General features: G+C 40.4%; 1 protein-coding gene across 10 annotated transcripts in view; it reads left to right on the top strand.

Moving 5' to 3' along the window:
* The window catches only part of JAKMIP3 (Janus kinase and microtubule interacting protein 3), a 159,361-nt gene that overhangs the window by 122,563 nt on the left and 14,870 nt on the right, over positions 1–21,928 (top strand). For 5 of the 10 annotated variants that reach the window (XM_060241389.1, XM_060241390.1, XM_060241392.1 and 2 more), the window contains 9 exons: positions 5,882–6,097; positions 7,575–7,694; positions 11,624–11,770; positions 12,364–12,495; positions 14,150–14,185; positions 14,675–14,734; positions 16,529–16,657; positions 17,891–18,019; positions 21,147–21,230. In XM_060241389.1, coding sequence (XP_060097372.1) covers positions 5,882–6,097; positions 7,575–7,694; positions 11,624–11,770; positions 12,364–12,495; positions 14,150–14,185; positions 14,675–14,734; positions 16,529–16,657; positions 17,891–18,019; positions 21,147–21,230 — 1,053 coding nt within the window. The remainder of the gene's footprint in view (positions 1–5,881; positions 6,098–7,574; positions 7,695–11,623; positions 11,771–12,363; positions 12,496–14,149; positions 14,186–14,674; positions 14,735–16,528; positions 16,658–17,890; positions 18,020–21,146; positions 21,231–21,928) is intronic. The other 5 variants (XM_060241399.1, XM_060241393.1, XM_060241397.1 and 2 more) reach the window with 3 other exon arrangements.

Raw genomic sequence — 21,928 nt, 5'->3', positions numbered from 1 at the left:
CCATCCCTTATACTACTGCAGTATAAACCCCTCTATAAAATGACAGCTGCTCAGTATACATATGGTCCATGGCCACATTATAGATAAAACATAATATTTTAAAAGACAATTATTGAGGAATGGTTTGGAAAAGTGAATAATGTCTTTCTTCTTCTCAGTTATGGTAAGTGAACTTCCTCCATTTCTCAATAAACATGTTTTCCTTGTAAGAAGTAGAATATTATAGCACAGGCATTAAAATTGCACCATTGGTCCCTGCTATATATGTATGATATACTTTGAGAGATTCTCTGGTACAGTGACAAATTTTGACCCGGAGAAGGCAGGGGGAGGGGGCAAAGTGTGGCATGAAACTCTTCCCTTCTAGGAAATAAGTTGCATGAAAATGTAAGAAATATGTTGACGCATAAAATGCTCAGAGTTATCAGTCTAAATATTAATTAATAAAGATTAATTACTATAAAAAAGAGTTGCTTCAGAACTATCCCTGGAGTCAAAAAGTTGAGATGACAAAAATGGAATCCAGGAGTAGAGCCATCTACTTTTCTTTGTATATTGGAAATAGGAAATAAAGTACACAGATGTGGTTACAAATTGCCACCCAACAATGACATGTGAGTTGCAGGGGTTTTTTTCCTTTCCCACATGCATGGTGCCAAATTCAAACAGTGTTGTGTGCTTGTAGAAGAAGTTTCAGCACTTCTCCTTTTTGTGGCGACCCTCAGGAAAATGGTACAAGGAGGATATCTGAAGCACTTTCTTCATAAGTGCCATGATCACATTCCAAATCAGTCACCATGCATGTCAGAATTTAGGAAAACCTGCCATTCAAACCTGAGTGTTTCACAGGACAGAGGGTGAAAAGCTCACACCCAACTTGTATACTCTGTGATGTGTAATGAACTTTTTACTGGGCTAGTAGAATTAATGCAAGCAATTGCCAGTGAGCAGCTCATGTACAATTTCCTGTTTCCACTTTCCATAAAGCTAGGGCACAAGGAGTTCTTAATCTACCTCTGTAAAATGGGAGTGCAATGCAGCCAATCCTCAGAAAAGGTGCCACAAAATTGTAGGTTTCTTTCTCATGAGTGTTAATGGTGGCTTGTGTAAGTGAAATGTTCATTTTCAAGTTTCCACATGCCATCATGGTGCATACCTTGTGGCTTTTCCTCCATCTTGCTACAATCTTTCCTAAACCTAGTTAGCTAAGAGTTTTCTCCAGTCCCACCTATACTGGAACGATTTTCCCTGTCTCAGTGGTTTTCCATTTCCCTTCATGTGCCACTGAAGGGCTTTAGTGGATTTTTTTTTAGAAAGGTAGTTGACATATCACTATAACATTACAATACTACAACGGTACAGAAATATAGTCAGTTAAGACCCCTGCCCTGAAAAACCATCCAGATGTGCAGGGTTTATTAGAGACATACTGTAGAGAGAGGTTATGCCATTCTCTTCTAAGTATCATGTTCCCCCACTCTACATGATTTAAAGGTCCGTAAAAACATGCTGCTTCTTATTCAGTGCTGGTCTCTCCTGCCTGCTTGTTGAAAAGGCCTCCCATGGCAAAACTGGCCTATGTAAGGAAAGTTAACTTGTGTGGGACAAGGTTGAAACCACAAGATCTACTACATGCATACTGTAACCATTTGCAAGTACTTCTGTTTACTAAGGGTAGTTTTGATGTTTTGGTACTTGGTCATTCTCTATTTCTATTTGGGGCCTATCATTACCTTCTGGGGGTGCCTTATTTCCAGACACATTTCAGCTGCTGCAGCATATTTTGAACTTTTGGAGGAAATTTTTTTCTGGTATATCTTCAATCAAAGGAAAACTGCTCAAAGTGTTTATGTGTTGATGAATAATGACATAACGGAGTAATGTCAAAGTTTTAAATTTTGCCTACTCTGAAAGATGGGATTGGGACTGTCACTTTACCTCCTGGTGCAATCAAAGGCATCTCAGTGTCCAAACCCTGTTCTGAAATCTTATTAGCACTTTGTGCCACAACAGTTTCATATGTTCTATACTAAGATTCTAGCTCGTCTGTCTCTGCAAACAAAGTAACTAACAGTGCAGTCCTAAGGAGAGTTACTCCATTCTAAGCCCATTGAAAAGAATAGGCTTAGACTGGAGTAACTCTCCTTCGCATTCTCAGTTGTTTAATCCATCATTAGCTCAAGATTTTTAGCAAACAGTAGATTATTTCTGTTCTTCTTGTTGAAAGCTCCATCACCAGCCTGAACCAAATACGATATGTTGCCCTGTCACTTGAACATTTCTACACTCCATTTTAAGAAATGCTAACTGACAGCCCAGTTCTATGCATGTTTATTCAGAAGTACATTCCATGATGTTCATTCAATGGTTTGTCCAAGTTCATAAGACTGCAAACTCTTACTGCAGTCTTCAACAGTTACACCCTTCTAAGTCCAGGTAACTCTGTGCAAGATTGCACTGTGGAACTTTCACATGTAAACAAGTCAAGGTTAGCATCTCTGTCAAAATAATAGTTTTGAGGAGGTTTGTCTCCTTTTCCAGTATAGGTCTTAACAAAGTTGCACAAATGATGCTGTACCTTCTGTAAGTGCAATTCCATAATCTTGTAGACAAAGGAACTATTATTTGAAGTCCAAATCAGATTTTTTTCCAGAAGCGTCTTAACTGTTTGAATTGAGCATTTTCCCATGTCATTGGACTGAGGAAGTAATAGACTTAATATAGTTTTTAGGAAACTATTATGTTGTCTCTGGAACAAAATTGTGTGAGGCATTCTCACTCATGTCTCTTCTGGTATTGCTTTGCAGTATTGTAGTATACTTTTACTGATTTGCTTATGGTGTCCTGAAGTCAAAGAAGTCAAAAGAAGGAGCTTCTTCAGCTTCTTATTATGTTTGTTGGTCTTTCTCTGCACCAGGATGTCATTTATGCAGCACATGGCATCATCAAGACATGCCCCCCCCCCATCCCCAATCTGCCAGGTCACCTTTTGTTACACCTTGGAACTGAAGAGGTATACACAGCCAGAAGCTGTTTTTTGTCAACCAGATGAATTTGCCAAAATCCAGTCTGGCACCAGATATTTAGCATCATATTGGTTTTAGTTTTTTTACATTAAATCATGATTCTTTTACAGTAGACAACTCAAAATATTGTCTTACAATTGCTTTATTCCTAATTGCATCTGGTCTCTGCACGGCTTTTCCCGGCATCTGTTGGATCGACCCAATCTGTAGGCTCTTCCACCTTGAAGATTTTCACACACTGCTCAGTTCCCTTTCAACTTTATCCTTTAATGCTACTGATAGTGTGATCTGAAGAACACTTTCCTGGGAGTAATCACCATAGAATAAATCTGAGTAGTTTTTGAGCAGGATTCTTAGGATTACTCTCTTAATCTTCTGAGGCGAATGAATTACAGATAGTACCTGTGGAGTTATCTTTATATTCTGGTGAACACCTTATGCCTTGAAACAATCTTAGTAATCTATATCAGCATCCCACTGATTTTATGCTTTAAATTTTACATCAGTTTGTATTGTTGCTCATTTGCAATGCCATCAATACCTCTCTTGCTTTTTCTGTTGCCATAGGAAGAAATAATGATAGCTAAAGTCTCAATGCTGTACTGTATGTGTGGTTTATAAAGCAACATAAAAGTAATATTGTGCCCAAAATTTTAAGTTTGCCTCAGAGCACTACTTTTTTTTCTTATCAAACACCACACCTTACCCAGACCATAGTAATATAACATTTTGAGTCCCTGTACATAGCAGGAAGAAAGAGGTGTTGCAATTTTCAAGAGATTTCTCTGGTGCTACACATATTGGATGAAATATTCAAATTTCCAAGGTCCTAAATTTGTTGTATTTTATGTTTATGAAAAGTTTATTTCACCTCTTGTTCAGCTCTCTTTCCATTGCTAAAGGACAAAATTATCATGCCACTTAAAATGCTTTCCAACCTCTTTTCCTTTGTGAATGTCAAAAACAGAAAAGCAGTTTTAAATTTACATGTGCACATGTGAAAGGCCATTTAATATGTCAAAGGCTAGCTGCCAGGAACATATGTTGCCTATTTTGAAACAGCTACATTGGCCGTCATTATGTTTCCAAGTTCAGTTCAAGGTGCTGGCTCTGACCTTGAAAGCCCTTCATGGCCAGTGGTTCTGTGGAATGGGCTCCCTGAAGAGGAGAGAGAGACCTCTTCCCTGGAGATCTTCAGGAGGTATTGGAAGGCTTGCCTGTTTGCTAGTGTTTCAAGGGTGCTTGAATGGCAGGCATCTTTTAGGGAGGGGGAGGGGAAAGAGATTTGGGGTTGGCTTTTTATTTTCACTTTAAACTGAAAATGCTTCTAACTGTTATTGTAAACCACCTTGAACCACAACGAAAGTAAATGTTAGGATATAAATGTTTTAATAAATAATAAATGCATGCTTTTATCAGGTTTATATGGCCATGTAGAAAGGCTGATTTACAGCCACATTCCAAACTTCCCATGGTTTATAATGGATGTGATTTTGGCCTGAGTTGTAAATCAGAAAACTTTGGTTTGAATCTTACTTCTGTTGTGAACTTACTAGGAGGCTTTAGGCAAACCATTTTCTTAGCCTTAGCCTGCTTCTGCAATGATGGTGGAAAGTTCAGTCATATCTCAGTTGACATATGGCAACCCTGTAGGGTTTTCAAGGCAAGAGACATTTGGAGATTATTTGTCATTGCCTGCCACTGCATAGCTATCTTGGACTTCCTCTGTAGCTTCCCATCCAAGACCTAACCAGGACCACACTGCTTAGCTTCCAAGATCTGATGAGATCAGGTGCCTTCAGCCATCTGTGGCAGGGCCCCCTCTGGAATATGGCTATAATACTGCCATACCTTATAGTGTTTTTGTTAGAATTGACATGATAGAATCGATATGAACTAGAAGAAGAAGAGATTGGATTTATACCCCACTCTTCACTTGGAGTCTCAGAGCAGCTTACAATCTCCTTTCCCTTCCCCTCCCCGCAACAGACACCCCGTGAGGTAGATGGGGCTGAGAGAGCTCTTGAGAGAACAGCTTTTGAGAGAGCAGCTCTGAAAGAACTTGTGACTGACTCAAGGTTACATCAGCAGGTGCATGTGAAGGAGTGGAGAATCAAACCCAGATGATAGTCCAGATGATAGTCCATGCTCCAGATGATAGTCCATGCTCCTAGCCGCTATATCGAACTGGCTCTTATGTTTTATATTTGTCAATGTCCTCTAATTAAGGACCTAATGTTTTTGCAGAATTGATCTTAACTTGAGGTCATAACAATATTGTGTATTTTATTTTAAAAGTAACATCAGTATTTTTCTCCATGCTTAATTTTGGGTTGTGGAACTGAACCTCCTTCACTAACCAGATGAAAACCTTTACTGCCCTGAGCTACATAATCAAGACTTCTGAACATTTAGATATGCCCAAGCTACCCTTCCAGTATTACAACACATTAATGCTCAAATTTTGGACCTCTTTCAGAAGCCAGGGAATTTTCCTGATCGGGGGCTTTCATTTGATTGAAAAATGTGAAATATGATCAAAAGAGTGCTTTTATTTAAAATGTTCTTTCTTTTGCTAACCAAGTCTTAAAGTGGGTTAATGTAAAGGGTAATTAGCCAGATATAGAAATTCAGCTCCTAATTGTCAAAATAATTTTTTAATGTTTTGATTTTCCAAGGCTGGTGCTGCTTTGCAGTGTTCCAAGGGTGTGAAACCTGCAGAACTGAAAATGATGCATTTTACCTTGGGGTACTGTCTCAGATGCTCAGCTAGCAGGGATGCTGCCAGTTTCTATGGCAACAGCAGAACTGTAACATGCATGCGTGTATGTGATTGTATTTTGTTCTCCTTGTAGATGGAGGAGATCAAATTTAAAGACAGAGCAGTCTGCGTGCTGGAAAGAGAGTTAGGGGTTCAAGCCGGGCATGCTCAGAGACTTCAGCTCCAAAAGGAGGCTTTAGATGAACAACTTTCCCAGCTCAGAGAGGCTGACCGACATCTGAGCAGCCCCAAGCGGGAACTTCCTCATGCAAGTGGTGCAGGAGACACTTCAGAACAATCAGGAAGTCCTGTAAGCACTTTCTAGTGGTTTTGCTGAAAACAAATATACCAAAAATCTTGATGAGCGAGTGCACATTTGGGCAAGAGTTCCCCCCCCCCCCCAATCATTGTACAGAGAAAACCAGTGGGGTTTAATCTCTAATTTGGCCAGGGGGATTTTGCCTTTGTTTCTTGGTTCCATAATTTTTTAGCTGGTAAGGTTAAAATGCCAACCCTTTTTGTAAACCTGACTTATTTCAAACACTTGCTATTTTTGACAGCTTTAAATCTTCTCTCTGCAGACGCCCATTGCACATGCATGTCTAACTGATTAATGGGGGGATATGGTTTTTTTCCCATTTGTCATGAGCAAGTGTAATACAGATTTTACTGGTGGAGTGAAGGAGTAACATGTTCATGTCAACATAGTCTGTGCTTAGGTATCATTACTAATACCCACAGAGTAATGGTCAATGCTTTTGCTTTTAGACAATGCTCTAGAAAAGTGAATGAGAGATTAACATAACCGACTGTTTGCTATTTCCTCCATCCTATGCAGTTTCTTAGGCCATTAAATCTAAATTCATCATTTATACTGGCTTTCTATGTAACTATGCCGCTCTTCCAGCTTCTGTATTAATTTGCTAAAGATGGAGATTTTCTGTTCCTGTGACATTTGTTAAACTTCTTTTTCATTGTTGATCCTCATCAAGATTTCTTTTGTAGTAGTGCTGCTTAATTTAAGATGTAGATTTTTCCAAAAACATAAACACAAGAATCTCTCCTATCCTTTCTTCCAAGCCTCTCCTGCACCTGTTGAATGAAGAAGCCTAGCACAATTGAGTTTCATTAGGGCCAAAGAGTATTCATTTGTTTCCCTGTGTTTCCAAAGATATTAAAATAATAAGGGGAAAAAACCTAAGATGAATGTAAAGGAGATGTTAATATAATGGAATGGTTCTTTCACTCTAAACATGACAACTTCTCTTATATCTGTATTCATTTTCTGTTTGTGTTAAACATTTTCACTTGTGGATTGATTAAAACAATCCTATGATTGTTCAAGTGAACCATATGCAAGTGAAACATATGCAATGGTAGAATTGTGCATACGGACTACATTGTGTATTTCCGTATTTATGAATACCACATTACCATGAGGAAGTCACAGGCGGCTCACCTGTCTAAAACATTCAAGTTCAACAGTGGCATACATAGGAAACATTGCAATTAATTTCCAATGTTTTCTTTCACATTTCCAAATACAACATTTGCGACATTGTATTTGCATATGCATACTTACTTTGCACTTGCCAACTCTCTTACACATCTCCTCTCTTAAATTTCTGTTGGTCTCATCTTTCAGTCTTAAGGCATAGATTACATCCTTTTTGTACTGAGTCAGGAATGGATGGATTCCAAGAAAAAGGGGAAAGATGGGGGTTTGGAAAGAGCTCTGAACTATGTTTTCTCCATGCACAGTTATTTGCAGTTGTTCTTTGTTTTAGGAACAGCAGTTAGATGAGAGGGATGCCCGGCGTTTCCAATTGAAAATAGCTGAACTAAGTGCAATCATCAGGAAACTAGAAGACCGGAATGCTTTACTGTCGGAGGAACGAAATGAGCTTGTAAGAAAGCATGTAATTTTCTTCCTTTCATAAAGTGACCTATCACCAGAATATGCAGTTGCAGAGGAATTTTGTTCATATGCTTATAGTTCAGTCCTAAGTAGAATTATTCCAGCCTAAGTCCACTGAAGTGCTCAGAACTGCTGTCAGATGACTTTTTGTATTGCTGATCAAATTTAGCTATTTGGAGAATATATTGGGGCCACAGTCCATTCCTTTTCTTTGTTTCCTTTAGGTTAGAAAGGGGTTCTTATGCTGCTCATATGATTTTCTCCTTTGTGATGTATCAAAAATCACCTGTTTTGAGCACTTGGCAGAGCATTAGGATAGCGCTTCAACAAACTGTTTAAAATAATGAGATTATAAAACAAAACCAAGGTTTATTTGAAAAAACGAAGAATAAAATCCAGTTTTTAAATAGCAACAGTAAAAATAGCATTCTAACAACTTGGGGTGACAAATGTCACAACTAGTGGCCCTTGAGGGCAGAAAGGTGGGATATACATTTGGAGGGAATAAAAATAAATAAATAATACAGTCAGCAACTATTTGCAGGAATAAAGAGTGTGTAGATTTATCAGATCTAAGATCATGACATCTGGCCCCATCACACCTTGGCAAATAGAAGAGGAAGACATGGAAGTAGTGACAGACTTCACATTTCTGGGATTCAAGATCACTGCAGATGGTGAATGTAGCCATGAAATTAAAAGATGTTTGCACCTTGGGAGGACAGCTATGGCAAACCTGGGCAGTATAATAAAAACAGAGACATCACCCTGCCAACAAAAGTCCGAATAGTCAAAGCGATGGTATTCCAGCAGTAATGTATGGCTGTGAGAGCTGGACCATAAGGAAGACTGAGCACAGAAGAATAGATGCTTTTGAGATGTGGTTCTGGAGAAGACTTTTGAGAGTCCCTTGGACTGCAAGAAGATCAAAGCAACCAGTCCTAAGGGAAATCAACCCAGACTGTTCACTGGAAGGTCAGATGCTGAAGCTGAAGCTCAAATACTTTGGTCACCAAATGAGAAGGGAGCACTCCCTGGAGAAGATCCTGATGCTAGGAAAGACAGAAGGCAAAAGAAGAAGGGGATGGCAAAAGATGAGATGACTGGACAATGTTACTGATGTAACAAACACGAATTTGAGCAGACTTTGGAGGATGGTGAAAGACAGGAGGGCCTGGCATGACTTTGTCCAGAAAGAACTTTTTAAAAAAGAAAGAAAGAGTTTCATTGTAATATTCCTTCTCAGTGTGTTAGCTTGCCTCAGGATCTGTGGGACCATACCTTTTTCTGTTTTGACCATGGATTCGAGCCACTAGTATATCTCACTGATTTCAGTGTGAGTGTTCAGCTTGACTCTCTCCCATTTAAATCAATGGACCTGAAAAGTGCTTCCCTTTGACTGGACCAGGGCCTCAAATGAAATTGCTGTGGGCTAGACTTCCCTGATGTAATTCTATTCAAGTTATACTATTGCAGTATTTCCTCCCTTTAGTTCTTCAAAGTGCTACCACATCCATATAAAATCCTATTTAAAGGATAGTTAATGGCATTTACTAGAGCAAAGCATATATTTTACAGAGCTAGTGCAATAAAGCATGATGGCATGTTGGAAAAATCCATATATACTGAATTTATAGAGAACATTAGAGCAACAGGGCTGCAATATAACCTAAGATTGCATATGAGGTTTGCATATGAGATGAGACAATCGCTAGAAGTAGAGGCAAAACCAGTCTTTCCTTTTTCTTTCATAACATTCCAGGGCTACAACGGAATATTCTTCACAATATAGATTTCACTCATTTTAAAATGGAAGGGTGTCTTGAAGGGAATAGTGTTACTTGTCATTCATCATTCAACATGGTTGTTCCTTAAGATCAACAAGTGAGCACATGTTTAGCTAGAGTCAGGTTGTATGTCCTCTGTGGAACGAATTCAACTCCTCATCCATAATATAAATTGTGGAAGTATTCCCACTGTCCTTACACTTAAAACCACACAAAATAAAAGATGTTACCTGTTATCAAATAAGTTCTCAAAATGCAGGACTTTCCTGCCTCCATCTCCCACTGTACCATCTCATGATGTTCAGAGGACACCTCAAGATCACTTTTGGGTATAGTGAGTGTGTCTCAAGCAGGAGGGGAGAATTTATAGGAATTGTTACGCCCCCTCACCTAGAGTTCCCAACATTGCCTTGGAAATGCCTGGAGATTTCGAGGATGATACCAGGGAAGAGTAGAGTTTGGGGAGGATATGATATCACTTGCATTTGATGCTCAAAGCTGCTTCCCCTAGTTTCTATGGTTTTTACCCCTGAAATTAGATTAAATTCCTAAATGATCACTATGTGGAGGCCCTTTTTTCTACTACTCCTTCATTCCTCAGGGTGGGAAATTTGGCTGTGGGTTATTCTCTGCCTCAGGTGGATAAAAGAAGGCTTTCGCTTGCCAACAGAAATGCCAGTCTGACAGCAAGAAACAGCCACTTGAATAAAAGCACATATATTTAAAATTCTCAGGATTAATTTAAAAATTGCTGCAGTATTTAAGGAAACATAAGGCACAAACTGCTGGTGAGTTAGACTTTGCAACTACTGGATAACACCTTTGCTATGACCCAGCACTTCTAGTGCACCCATGGAGCTTTTCATACTCTATAAAGAAAGAATAATGTGGCATACCATATAGAATGTTTTCCCTTATAGATTAAAAAGGGAAGCTCATGCATATATGAAGCTGATTATCAGAAGAATCATATGAAGCTTTGGCAAAACCCCAATACTTTAAAGTATGAGAAGTAATTTATCAATTACTGCTGGGTCTGCCACAACATACACTTGCAAGACCAAACTACACATCATAATAAAACACATGTAATGGTGAACTGAAGGCTTTTTAAATGAGGGAAATTTAGGGGGTGGAGTCAGAAATGGAGTGAGGGAGGAATGCTGAACTTCTTCATAACTCCTACAGCAGAATTTAAACAAGATTCATGCAAAGTCATGTGTAGAAGCTCTGTGCCTCACAGGTGTCACGTTTACAGCAGGCCCTAGCCTGCTCAAGTTACATAAAATGTAAAGAATCCTGGAGGGGAAGATGTCTGCCATCATGTCTAAAAATTAGACAGCTGAGTACCATCATGATAAGAAAAGCAGCAAAACTAGGTCACCCATGTGTAAGTCAGGGCATTCAACATATTCCCAGAAAAATATGACTGTAAATTAACCAAATTAAGCTGATAAGGACTAAAGTTGTTCTAGGAACATGGAATGTTGACAGCAGCCAAGTTAAAGGGTATGTGTGCAGATCATCCTGCTCAAGTCCCTGAGACCTTACAGAATCCTGGAGGGTAAGCTTTTGAGGGGGGGGGGGGGATTTCCAAAATATTTTCTCCTGTTATGGTTCTTTGCAGGGCTCCCAGAGTGTTCCCTCTAACAACAAACATCATAACTGAGAGCTATTGATAGATATATAGGTGAAGTGGGATCAATCACAGGTGAGGTAAACATTTATGTATACTGGGGAGAATTCCCCTTGTATACAGGAAAAAAATGTTTTGTAAATTAAAAACACACAAATGCACACACCCATACAGACTGGTGAGGACTGAGGGAGCTTGAGAAGACAAAGAATGCCAGGACAATCAAAAGCCAGTTAGAAGGTATGGGTGGGGACAGGAGGGAGAAGAGGAAATTGTTCAAGCCTCTAACAATGCTATCCTAAGCAAAGTTGCACCTTTCCAGGCCCATTTGTTGATGTTCGTTGGATATAAAAGGGTGCAATATCAGTGGCTGCTGATGGCCCCTTGTAAATGCATGGATCGTGTCCCCCAACAATAGCCCCCTGAATGCATGTGATTGTGGAGAGCAACCAGCCTAGCTACTTCTGTACAAATAATTTTTTATTCTTTTTTCAGCTGAAACGTCTAAGGGAAGCAGAAAGTCAGTACAAACCACTGTTAGACAAAAACAGGCGCCTAAGTAGGAAGAATGAGGATTTGTCCCATGCCTTGCGCCGTATGGAGAATAAACTGAAATTTGTGACACAGGAGAATTTAGAAATGGTGAGTTTTCAGATTAATGTAAAACAACGCAATTCAGTATTTTTAAGGGGGTTTTAACAAGTAAGACATTTGAAGCTTACTGTTATCACTGTACAAAAGAATGCTGGTGATGTCTTCTGTCTTGTTTCTGATTGACTGTGCAATGGAATGCTAAGGCCAGAAGTTCTCCCAGAATTAAAAGTGGCAGAGTTTCCTTCGAGAAAGTGGCAGATTCAAAGAGTGGACTCTATAGTATATCACAGATTCTAGATGGAGTCGCTGTCTGGACTCCCCCATCCATGGGCACTGTCCCCAGATCTACAGGATTTTCCCTGATTGAATTTGGCAGTTGGGTAGCATGTGTGAACTTGTTGACAAACATAATATGAATCCTGGCATTCACATCTAATCCTTTCACCCTGTGGCTCAGCTTCCAACATCCTGCTGGTCGAGTAATGAATCACAATCTAATTTTCAAAATGGGTTTATTCATGAAAAATGTGGAATGGGTTACCAGTTTTTGAGTTGTCATCTAATAGGACATGATAATACGATAATTGTTGAAAAACCTGTCTAACTAATCTCTTGGCATCTGTTCTGTTACTTCACTTTAGAGGCAAAGGGTGAGGATAATACGAAGGCCCAGCTCTCTGAATGACCTTGATCACAATCAAGATGAAAGAGAAGTTGACTTTCTTAGGCTACAAATAATGGAACAGCAAAACATCATAGATGAACTTTCAAAGGTAAGGGATCATAGAATCATGGCGTTGGAAGGGAGGATCATCTAGTCCAACTCCCTGCACAATGCAGGATATTCTCAACTACCTCTCCCCCACATCTCAGTGACCACTGCTCCATGTCCAGAAGATGGCAAAACCCCCTCCAGTATGGCTGCCCAGGAGGCCCCCAACCTACCAGCAGGGAGCAGGCTGCTTGGGGGGTTCCCGCCCCTTAGGAGTCCCATTGGCACATGCCTGGAAGTGACATCATCATGCCAGGGACTGTCTAGGGCTCACACTAAAAACTATGGTACCATAGAGTTTTAGCACAAATCCTAGAGTGTTTCCAGTGTGACACTCTAGGAATCATGGTAAAACTCTATGTTACCATATGAGTTTTAGCATGAGTCCTAGAGCTTTCCTAGTGTGATGTCCCCGGTGCGATAATGTCACTTCCGGGTGACATCATTGCGCCGCGCACTCTGAACAAGTCCCCCACCGCAGCGGCAGAGGGTCTTGGCAACCCTACCGTCCAGAATCCCTGGCCAAACTGGAAAGTCTCTCCCACTCATCCTCAATGGATGGGGCCATCTTTGAGGTCTGAGGACCAAACTTCATTTCTGGGAGGGCAAACACTGATTAAATTGGGTTTGTGAGAGAAAGCAAATAACCCTCAACAAGTTTCTGGAGACATGGATAGAGGAGAGGGGGAAATAATAGCAGCAGACTAAAGGGAAATGGGAGGAGGGGCAGAGTCATCTGATGAATAATAAATAAGAGTGCTTTAAATGGGGCTTTGCTTACAGGGCTTGTTTGCCATCCAACTTTTAGGTAGCATCAGCCAAGTTTGCTTCCACTAACTATTTTCCTAGTGCCTTAAATTAATATCCATCTTTTAAAAAATATAAATACTGCTATGCTTTCCTTCTGCCGTCTGCCTTAGGCTGCTGACATCCAGATGGGGCCTGGAGATCTCCTGGAATTACAGCTGTAATTCAGACTGAAGAGATCAGCTCCCTTGGAGAAAATGGCTACTTTGGAGAGTGGAATCTATGGCAGTATGCTCTGCTGAGGTCCCTCTCCGAATCCTGCCATCCCCAGGTTCCACACCCAAATCTCCAGAAGTTTCCCACCGTGAAGTTGACAACCCTAGGGATCTGTGTGCTTCATTTAGCAATGAGAAGCACTAGATTAACTGTCATCTTCTATATTCACTAAAGGAGAAAGCCATTTTTCCCCTCCCATAGCAGGCAAGCTGCCTAGCCTAGTTGTACTGTTTTTATGTAGTGGCTTCTTTTTTGTCAGTGGCTTGTTTTTAATCACCGTGATCTCGCGCTGTTGTTTTATTGTTTTAAATGTTAGCTGCCTCAAGCAGGTCTGTGGAGAGCCAGCCAGCTAATCAGATTTCCAAATAAATATATAAATTTGGCACAAAACATGCCTAACTTTGGTATATCATGGGGGGAGGCTGTAGCTGTAGACAGAAATCCATGGAAACTATGGACTTCCTCTAGTTCAAGTGTTGTGCCTTATGCAAGGATAGAGGAGGTTGGATCCAAACCACTGGAAAACGCAACAATAAAAAAGCTGTAATATCTATTGTTTAAGATACGTTGAAGGAGGAAACAAAACAAGGTGCACTTGCATCTAACATGTTGCTTTCATTCTTTTAAAACAGACCCTAGAAACCGCTGGCTATGTGAAGAGCGTAATAGTAAGTAGCAAATGTATGGGATGTTTCTTGTTGTCTGGATTAATTTACATTTCCCTGGGTTGATATAGCACAGCTGTAATGCGTAATGATTCCGTGTATTAATAGCAAAGTGCTTCTAGTTAGCATCTACACCACAGGGAAGAAGGTTATTTTCCTTCTGTTTCTTTTAATATTCAGGGAGCAGTTTTAGCATAAGGCTTTTAATCATAAGCACCAGCATCAGAATTCCCATTTTCCAGCTCCTCACAAAGCAGAAGCTTCAGAGTACAAAATTTCAAAATAGACTTTTTAGTATCTGTGATCATTTGCATAACAGGTGATCTGTACAACCAGAATGCTAAGTTCCATTCTGGTTTTGCTCTTCCTGAAATTTTTTTTTTTTATACTACTAGATAAGTACTTCAATAAACTGCTGAATTTTGTTCTCTTTCTTCATTTTTACATACTTTGTAGAGCTCAAGCAAAGATGTATAACTTTTTTTTTTGCAGGAACGTGATAAACTATTAAGGTATAGGAAACAAAAGAAGAAATTTGCAAAATTTCCCAAGGTAAGAGAATAAGTCAAATTGTTTAGTACATACCTAAGAATGTCATGAGGAGCCCCGTGGCTCAGAGTGGAAAAGCTGCAGTACTGCAGTTGGAGCCCTCTGCTCACGACCTGAGTTTGATCCCAGCAGAAGCTGGTTCAGGTAGCCGGCTCCAGGTTGACTCAGCCTTCCATCCCTCCGAGGACGGTAAAATGAGTACCCAGCTTGCTGTGGGAAAAGTATAGATGACTGGAGAAGGCAATGGCAAACCACCCCGTTAAAAAGTCTGCCATGAAAACATTGTGAAAGCAATGTCACCCCAGAGTCGAAAATGACTGGTGCTTGCACAGGGGATTACCTTTACCTTTAAGAATGTCATGAGAGACCTTTCTGACCAGTCCAAGGCTCCATCTTAGTCCAGCATCCTGTTTCCAATAGCGGTTAGCCAGATGTTTTCAGAGAGCACAGAAACAGCATCAAATAACTCTCCCGTGTCCTTTGCCCTGAACGTCTGACAGTGACAATGGTCTTCCTCTGAACCATGGAGCTTTAATTTAGCTATTGCATCTAGTTGTTCTTAAAAGACAAAAAAAATTAAATGTAGCCAGTTGATATCTTATATAAAGATACTATTGGATAATATTAACTAGAGGGTTATTGTGGGGGAGAAACACTATTGTTAGCATGCAAGATCACACAAAACACCTAAAATCTTTGTCACAAAGCACTGGTTTCAGTGAATTTCACAGCCTTATTTCCTCCCCTTGGTGCTGAACCAAAACACACAGCAGAAATAAAACACACAGTTATCCACAGGCACACTGTGGCTGTAATCAGATAAGCAGGTTGACGTGGCAGGATCTCGACTTTAAATAAGCCATGTGAATTTGAGGTGATTTATGTCGAGCAGACAGTGCCTCCTAAGCCATCATCATAGTGCAGCAGGTCCATGGTTGGTCATCCACACTACTACAACCACAGACCCACAGCTGGGTTGGGTGTGTTTTCTCCTAAGTCCTGGGTTGGATCTTTTTTTCCCCTAAGCAGACAAGTGCACACGTGCTTCTGGCCAGTTCTATGGGGGCACTGAAGCACACATCAGAGTGAAGTTGGGGATGCACTGGAAATGAAGTGGAACGATCACACCACTCATGTGTGCTGGGGCAATCAGATGACCAGAAACCCAATATGGAAGTGCTTTGCCAGGGAAGCCACCAGAATTTGCCATTTAATCTGCATAGCCATTTTAGCATGAGATAAGGACGAGTGAGGCACAGGAGCCAGATGTGCGCATGTGATTGTGCCCATTTAATGGGGAGGGTTGGTTATCTCAGGCCAAACTGCTCATGTGATCACACCCTGCTATATAGCGGAAGCTACTTTTTAGCAATGGTAAAAAGGATGACATTGGTTCTTGTTTTTTATAATGTTTACATTAAGCAAGTCTGCATCTTCAGTTGGTTTATTGACACAAATGAAATGTTGGAACTGTATTAACCTGGTGCAGCAAAAACAGATTTATCATGGCAGAATTGTTGGTGGACCAGTGACCTGTTCATTAGTTCCAGAAATGAAATATGTTGGTGATCAGGAAACAGAGTTCACCATAGATTCTGTGTGATGGATCAGTAATATTTACTATGATGCATCTTTTTATCTGGCAGGGATTCCCACACATTAGTACTTATCCTGAGAGGTGGGATTTTTAAGTAGTGTTGTGAGAGCTTGATGGTATGGTGAGATCTGCCTAGAAAGCTTGGGAGTGGGTATTTGCATCATTCTGTTGCTTGAACTTACACATTGTCATTTGGTCAGAAGCCAGTGGTAGAGACATTTTTCGGATATGATGAAGAAGCTTCCCTTGAATCCGATGGCTCTTCTATCTCATATCAAACTGACCGAACAGATCAGACCCCCTGCACACCTGACGATGACTTGGAAGAGGTAATTCAGGACAGTTAGGGTCCATCTTGAACCAGCCTGGGAACATTTCATTATAAATGGAAAGTATTATTTTTCATTTGTGAATCAAAGATTTTTTAAAATTGTGCTTCATGATTATTGTTTTCTTAGTTTAGCTACATGCATTGGGGTGCTAGAACAGATGCTTCATAAAATCATGTTGTTAACCCCATTACAATGCAGAACTGGTTTGTGTAAATTTGTAAATGTTAATTCTACTACTGTTAAATGTTGTTTATAGGCCTGACAGTCCCCAAGTCTGGGTGGGGGATCTTTCGGTTTTGCAGGCTTTTCCCCACTGGCCACCAGCTGGCTGGCTGGGGGAAGCCCCCCCCCCCCCAACAGCCTCCATGTGTCTTTAAATCTTGGCAGGGTTAGGATACCCTTGCAACTCTTTGTGTTTCCAAATGTGTATGTGCCTTTAAATCAGCTGAGAAGAGTTGCAGAGGGACAGGCAAGCAGGCAGAGCCATACAGCTGTGAATCATCCTGTGAGAAAGGCAGAGACACCAGCACAGTCCCTCTGTTTGTTTTGGATTTGCTTCAGAAGTTGTTTCTACAGTAAAATGGATAGGAAAGAGTTAGCTAGAACCTGATTATGGGAAGGTGGAAAACTCCACCCCCTAGAATTGTTTGTGTTTCTGTGTTTGAATAAACTGGTTGAAATACAGCAGATTGTTACATTCAGCAGCTCCCAGAGAGAAAATTACCCCAGTGAGATCACACAAAAGTGTGGGCTTGCACACTGTGTTTATTTTGGCTGCTGTGTGTGTGTGTGTGTGTGTGTCCATCCCTTTAAAAGTATGCTTGGAAGTGCTTCCAAAGCCTGACAAGGGGACTTGTGGGAATATGACAAATTTCACTTTCATTTAGTGGAAGTGCAGCTGCCAGGGTAGGCAAAAAAAGAGGATGAGGAAATGAAGACAGTATTTAGAGGAACTGCACTGCTGTATATTTATTTATTTAGGGAATGGGAAAGTCTCCTGGCTCCACCCCCAAAGTCCCCAGATATTTCCTGAGTTAGACCTTGCAACTCTAGTTGTTTATGAATCACATTGATTTGTCTGGATTACAATATGCAGATCATACTATACATAATAATATGCATCATCATAATATACATCATATTGATCTGGATTATAATATATTATAATGATCATTATGATCTGGATTATAATATACAGTTCACCGTAAAGTGTTTCTTGTTACACTCTAGGGCATGGCAAAAGAAGAAACAGAACTGAGATTCCGGCAGTTGACCATGGAATATCAAGCCTTACAGAGGGCATATGCTCTGTTGCAAGAACAGGTTGGAGGAACGTTGGATGCAGAACGAGAAGTTAAGGTCTACATGGCTTATATTACATGACAATAAAGGCTTGTATCTGTGTAATGTCTTCTCCAGTTTTGCCCATACAGCTTACTTTTTATAGTTCCACAGTTATTCATTGGTGTGAAATACCAAAATATTCGTGAAACTGATCTCTTGTGTTTACTCTAGCGAAGGACCTATATAAATTTTTGGTACATCACAGGGCTTCTTCTGATGTTGCTTTTTGGGAGCCTGGGAGCCAATTTATAGTGTTGCCTTCATGCTCTGCTCTGGTAACATCAACAGACCAAAGTTACATGGGAGGTGTCTTGGGCCCAGTTCCTTTCCACACACAGGGCTTCTTCTGATGTTGCTTTTTGGGAGCCTGGGAGCCAATTTATAGTGTTGCCTTCGTGTTCTGCTCTGATAACATCAACAGACCAAAGTTACATGGGAGGTGTCTTGGGCCCAGTTCCTTTCCACATATGGGCACTAGAAATTGGACTGCCAATTCTAAATGAAGATATTCCAGGGAATCACCATCACCATGCTCTCACCCTTCCTCCCTCCCTCCTTCACCACTGCTGCAACCCTTTAACCCTAGGAGTCCACTTCCTGTTTGGAGAGCTGGTGTTGCATAGCAGTTAGAGTGTTAGATTAGGACCTGGGAAAACTGGTTTTGAATCCTAGTTGTGCCATAGAAGCTTGCAGACCTGTCACAGTCTGTCAGCCAAACTTATAAGATGGCTGTTGTGAGGATCAGGTGAAGGAAAAAACAACAATGGGATGTGGCTGCTTCAGGTTCCCATGAGGGAGAAAAAAGCAGGATATAACTAAAAAGGTAAATAAAGAAGTAGATACTCCTTCCTGCCTTAGCCCCAGGAATGAGGAGGTAAGGAGCCCTGGATGTTCCAGGGAAGAGGTAGAGAATAGTCAGTGACAAATGGAGAGCATTGGCATGAAGCAGGGGCAGGTTTATTTAAAGTGTCCTATCAAAGTCTCCTGGATTGTTCTCAGTGGTTTTCAGGAGACTGAGGCTGATTCCAGTAAACTCCTGACTAATGTAGGAGGGTTGGTGGTGGCAGTGTTTATGCCTGGGGAAAGTGATGTTTATCACCAGCTGTCACTTTCTCTTGTTTCACCTTAGATTTCTGACTAGAGCAGTCAGCAGAGCCGTACAGGAAGAAGAAACCCTGTGGCAGTTCCCACACCATTAATATAACACCAACTGAAGACTTAACATTTATAAACTCAAAAGTTTTAGTTTATTACTGGATAAGCATCTATAAATGATCCCTAATCTAGCAAAAGTTAGTTGTTGCTACCTCATTGTAACAATCAGGGACGGGGCAGGGACAATTTATTTCAGTTTCATTGCTTTCAGTGGAGTCATGACTAAAATCAGCTGAACCAGAGCCTGGTACTAGGAATCCCAATCTCCAGGTGCCATTTGGAGAGCTCTTTCTACTACAATTTGTAAGGTTCTGCCAGTTACTGACTCCAAGAATCCATGCACATAAAGTTACGGTTTGGATTTATTGAGAGTTCAATACAAGAATAGATCTCCTGCTAGAAAGCCATTGCCAGGAATGACCCAAAAGGTAAAGAGATTACGATTACAGGCAACAAAAAATAAGGGCAAATCCATTCCCTCCCCCTGGCCTGTTGCTTCTTACGAACGCTGGCACAGAAAGGCACAAAGCATCTTCTTTGGTCTCCCACTCGCAAGGTCAGATGGGCCCATTACTATAGCTGCCAGATAAACTAGCTTGCTGTAGCAATGATACTTATAATGAAGTCTCTGTCCACCAACCTCCCTCCCTCCCCACACTTCAAATGTCAAAAAGCTTACATGCAAGTAAGCAAATAGCAACTTAATAGAATACATATGAGAATGAAAAACTATGGCAGATTGAACCTGACACAATTGATCTCCAGACAACCAAGATCAGTTTCTCTGGAGAAAATGGCTGCTTTGGAGGTGGACTCTATGGCATTAGACCATGTTGTTAAAGCAAATTTTAATCATATAGCAGTGAGCTGTAGCTCAGAGACAAAGCTAAATGAGTTTTCATGGCTCATAGAGAATTTCTTCAACCCCAAGTTGCTCCCCTCTTTGCCACCACCTTTACTTCAGTTGTCGGTGACATATTTTAGGAAAAGGGAAGTTTTGAAGGGAGAAAGAAGTTGAATATGCTTCTTGACCTTTCTGTAATGCTTCTGCTCTGAATTCACACCTTCTGAGCAATCTGAGATGTGAAGCTCAACTTTACGGCCTGTCAAAGTAGCTGTATTTTCCACTCTTGCTCTGAAGCACAGATTACTGGGAGGAAAAAAATACAGTTGGTGCATTTATATTTCCATACATCTCATCCACCTAAAGTGGAGATATAGAAAAACTGTAATATGAAATGCCCTTGCTATGGAAATCTACTAGCAATATTTTTGAATATAAAATGGCCACAAACTAGATTACTATAGCTTTTTCCCTCTTTAATCCCACCCCCCCCCAAAAAAAACCATGTATTTTCCTAGTAGAATAGCTTGAATATTTGAAATTCTGCTACCCTGTCAGCATTCCTTGAGGTCACCTTATGAAATCTCTGCTGTATAAATTCACACTTGTTATCATAAAATAGGTAGAATCAGTTTCTTTCCTATGTTATTCCATATTCCCTGATATGGGAGAACCAGTTTTTCACTCAGTGATATGGGAGAATATTCTTCCCAGTACATTATAATGTACGTAGGCAATTACAATCCACTACCAGAAAACTGGTTTCAAACTTAGAAGAGATTAACAATTATTTAGTGAGTGGAAGGCAAGGGGAACACTTATTTATCCTGTACAGAACTATGATCAACACAGGGCTACTCAAAAATGGCGTTCTTGTGTAAAATTCCCTCCATTGCTCCCTAACATTTAGTCATGTTATTATGCTCTTTCCCCCAGTACTTCACAGTGCTAGATGCGATTGGCAGGGTTGGAAAAATGAATGATGTTACCTGACCCAGGTGATTAATAGCAACTCCAGTTATCCAAACTTGTGAATATTTAGATGCTTACAATGTCCTTCAGGCCATTCAGATGAATAACACTGCACTGTATTTGTTATAGCTATCAGAGAAAGTTTGATGTTTCTTCAATCCCATCCTACAGACTCGTGAGCAGCTTCAAGCAGAAATCCACCGATCCCAAGCTCAAATAGAGGATCTAGAAAAAGCACTTGCTGAGCAAGGACAGGTAATGTACTGTGGGACAAGAGCATCATAGAAATGCAGTTCTCACTGCAATAAATTTATGTCCCCTGCTGTTAATCAGCTGGCCAGCAAGTGGTCCCGCTTTGTTCTATAGTCAATCAGCTGGCCAACAGGAGGGAGGCTCAGGCTATGATGCCAGCAACATAGTGATGTCACTTCCAGTGTGTGCTGGAAGTGACATCATCACATTGGTGACATCCTGGCAATATGCTGATTTTGGGCAAAGACTTTATGATAGAAGCTATTTTTACCTTCGAGTTTTTTGCCAAAATCAAGAGCATCGGTGCAATGTAAAATGCAAGGCTAATTTAATAATAGGAATATTGAGATGCTGAACAAGAAAAACACAATGGGAACTAAAGATAAAGATTTTGAGCCATGATAGCTTTGTGATGCTTAGTGATCACTGTACAAAATGGTAGCAACCTCTGGGGGTGTTTCCTTATTTGTAGGCTTCTGCATTTAGTGGACTCCATTTAAAGAATATGAATAAATCATAACCAAAATTAGTCTTAACACCAGCCATCTACATGAATTTGCACACAGTCCAAACATATCAATTATATATGTTGTTTCCTGCTTTAATTTGATGAAGTGTGCTTGAACAAACTTACTTTTTGTGATTTACTTCTAAATGTCTCTTATCTTGGGTTGTATATTGAGAGGCCAGCTTGATATTTA

This window comes from Heteronotia binoei, chromosome 6 (assembly GCF_032191835.1).
Source record: "Heteronotia binoei isolate CCM8104 ecotype False Entrance Well chromosome 6, APGP_CSIRO_Hbin_v1, whole genome shotgun sequence".
Lineage (NCBI taxonomy): Eukaryota > Metazoa > Chordata > Lepidosauria > Squamata > Gekkonidae > Heteronotia > Heteronotia binoei.
This window is presented reverse-complemented; position numbering and strand designations above follow the sequence as displayed.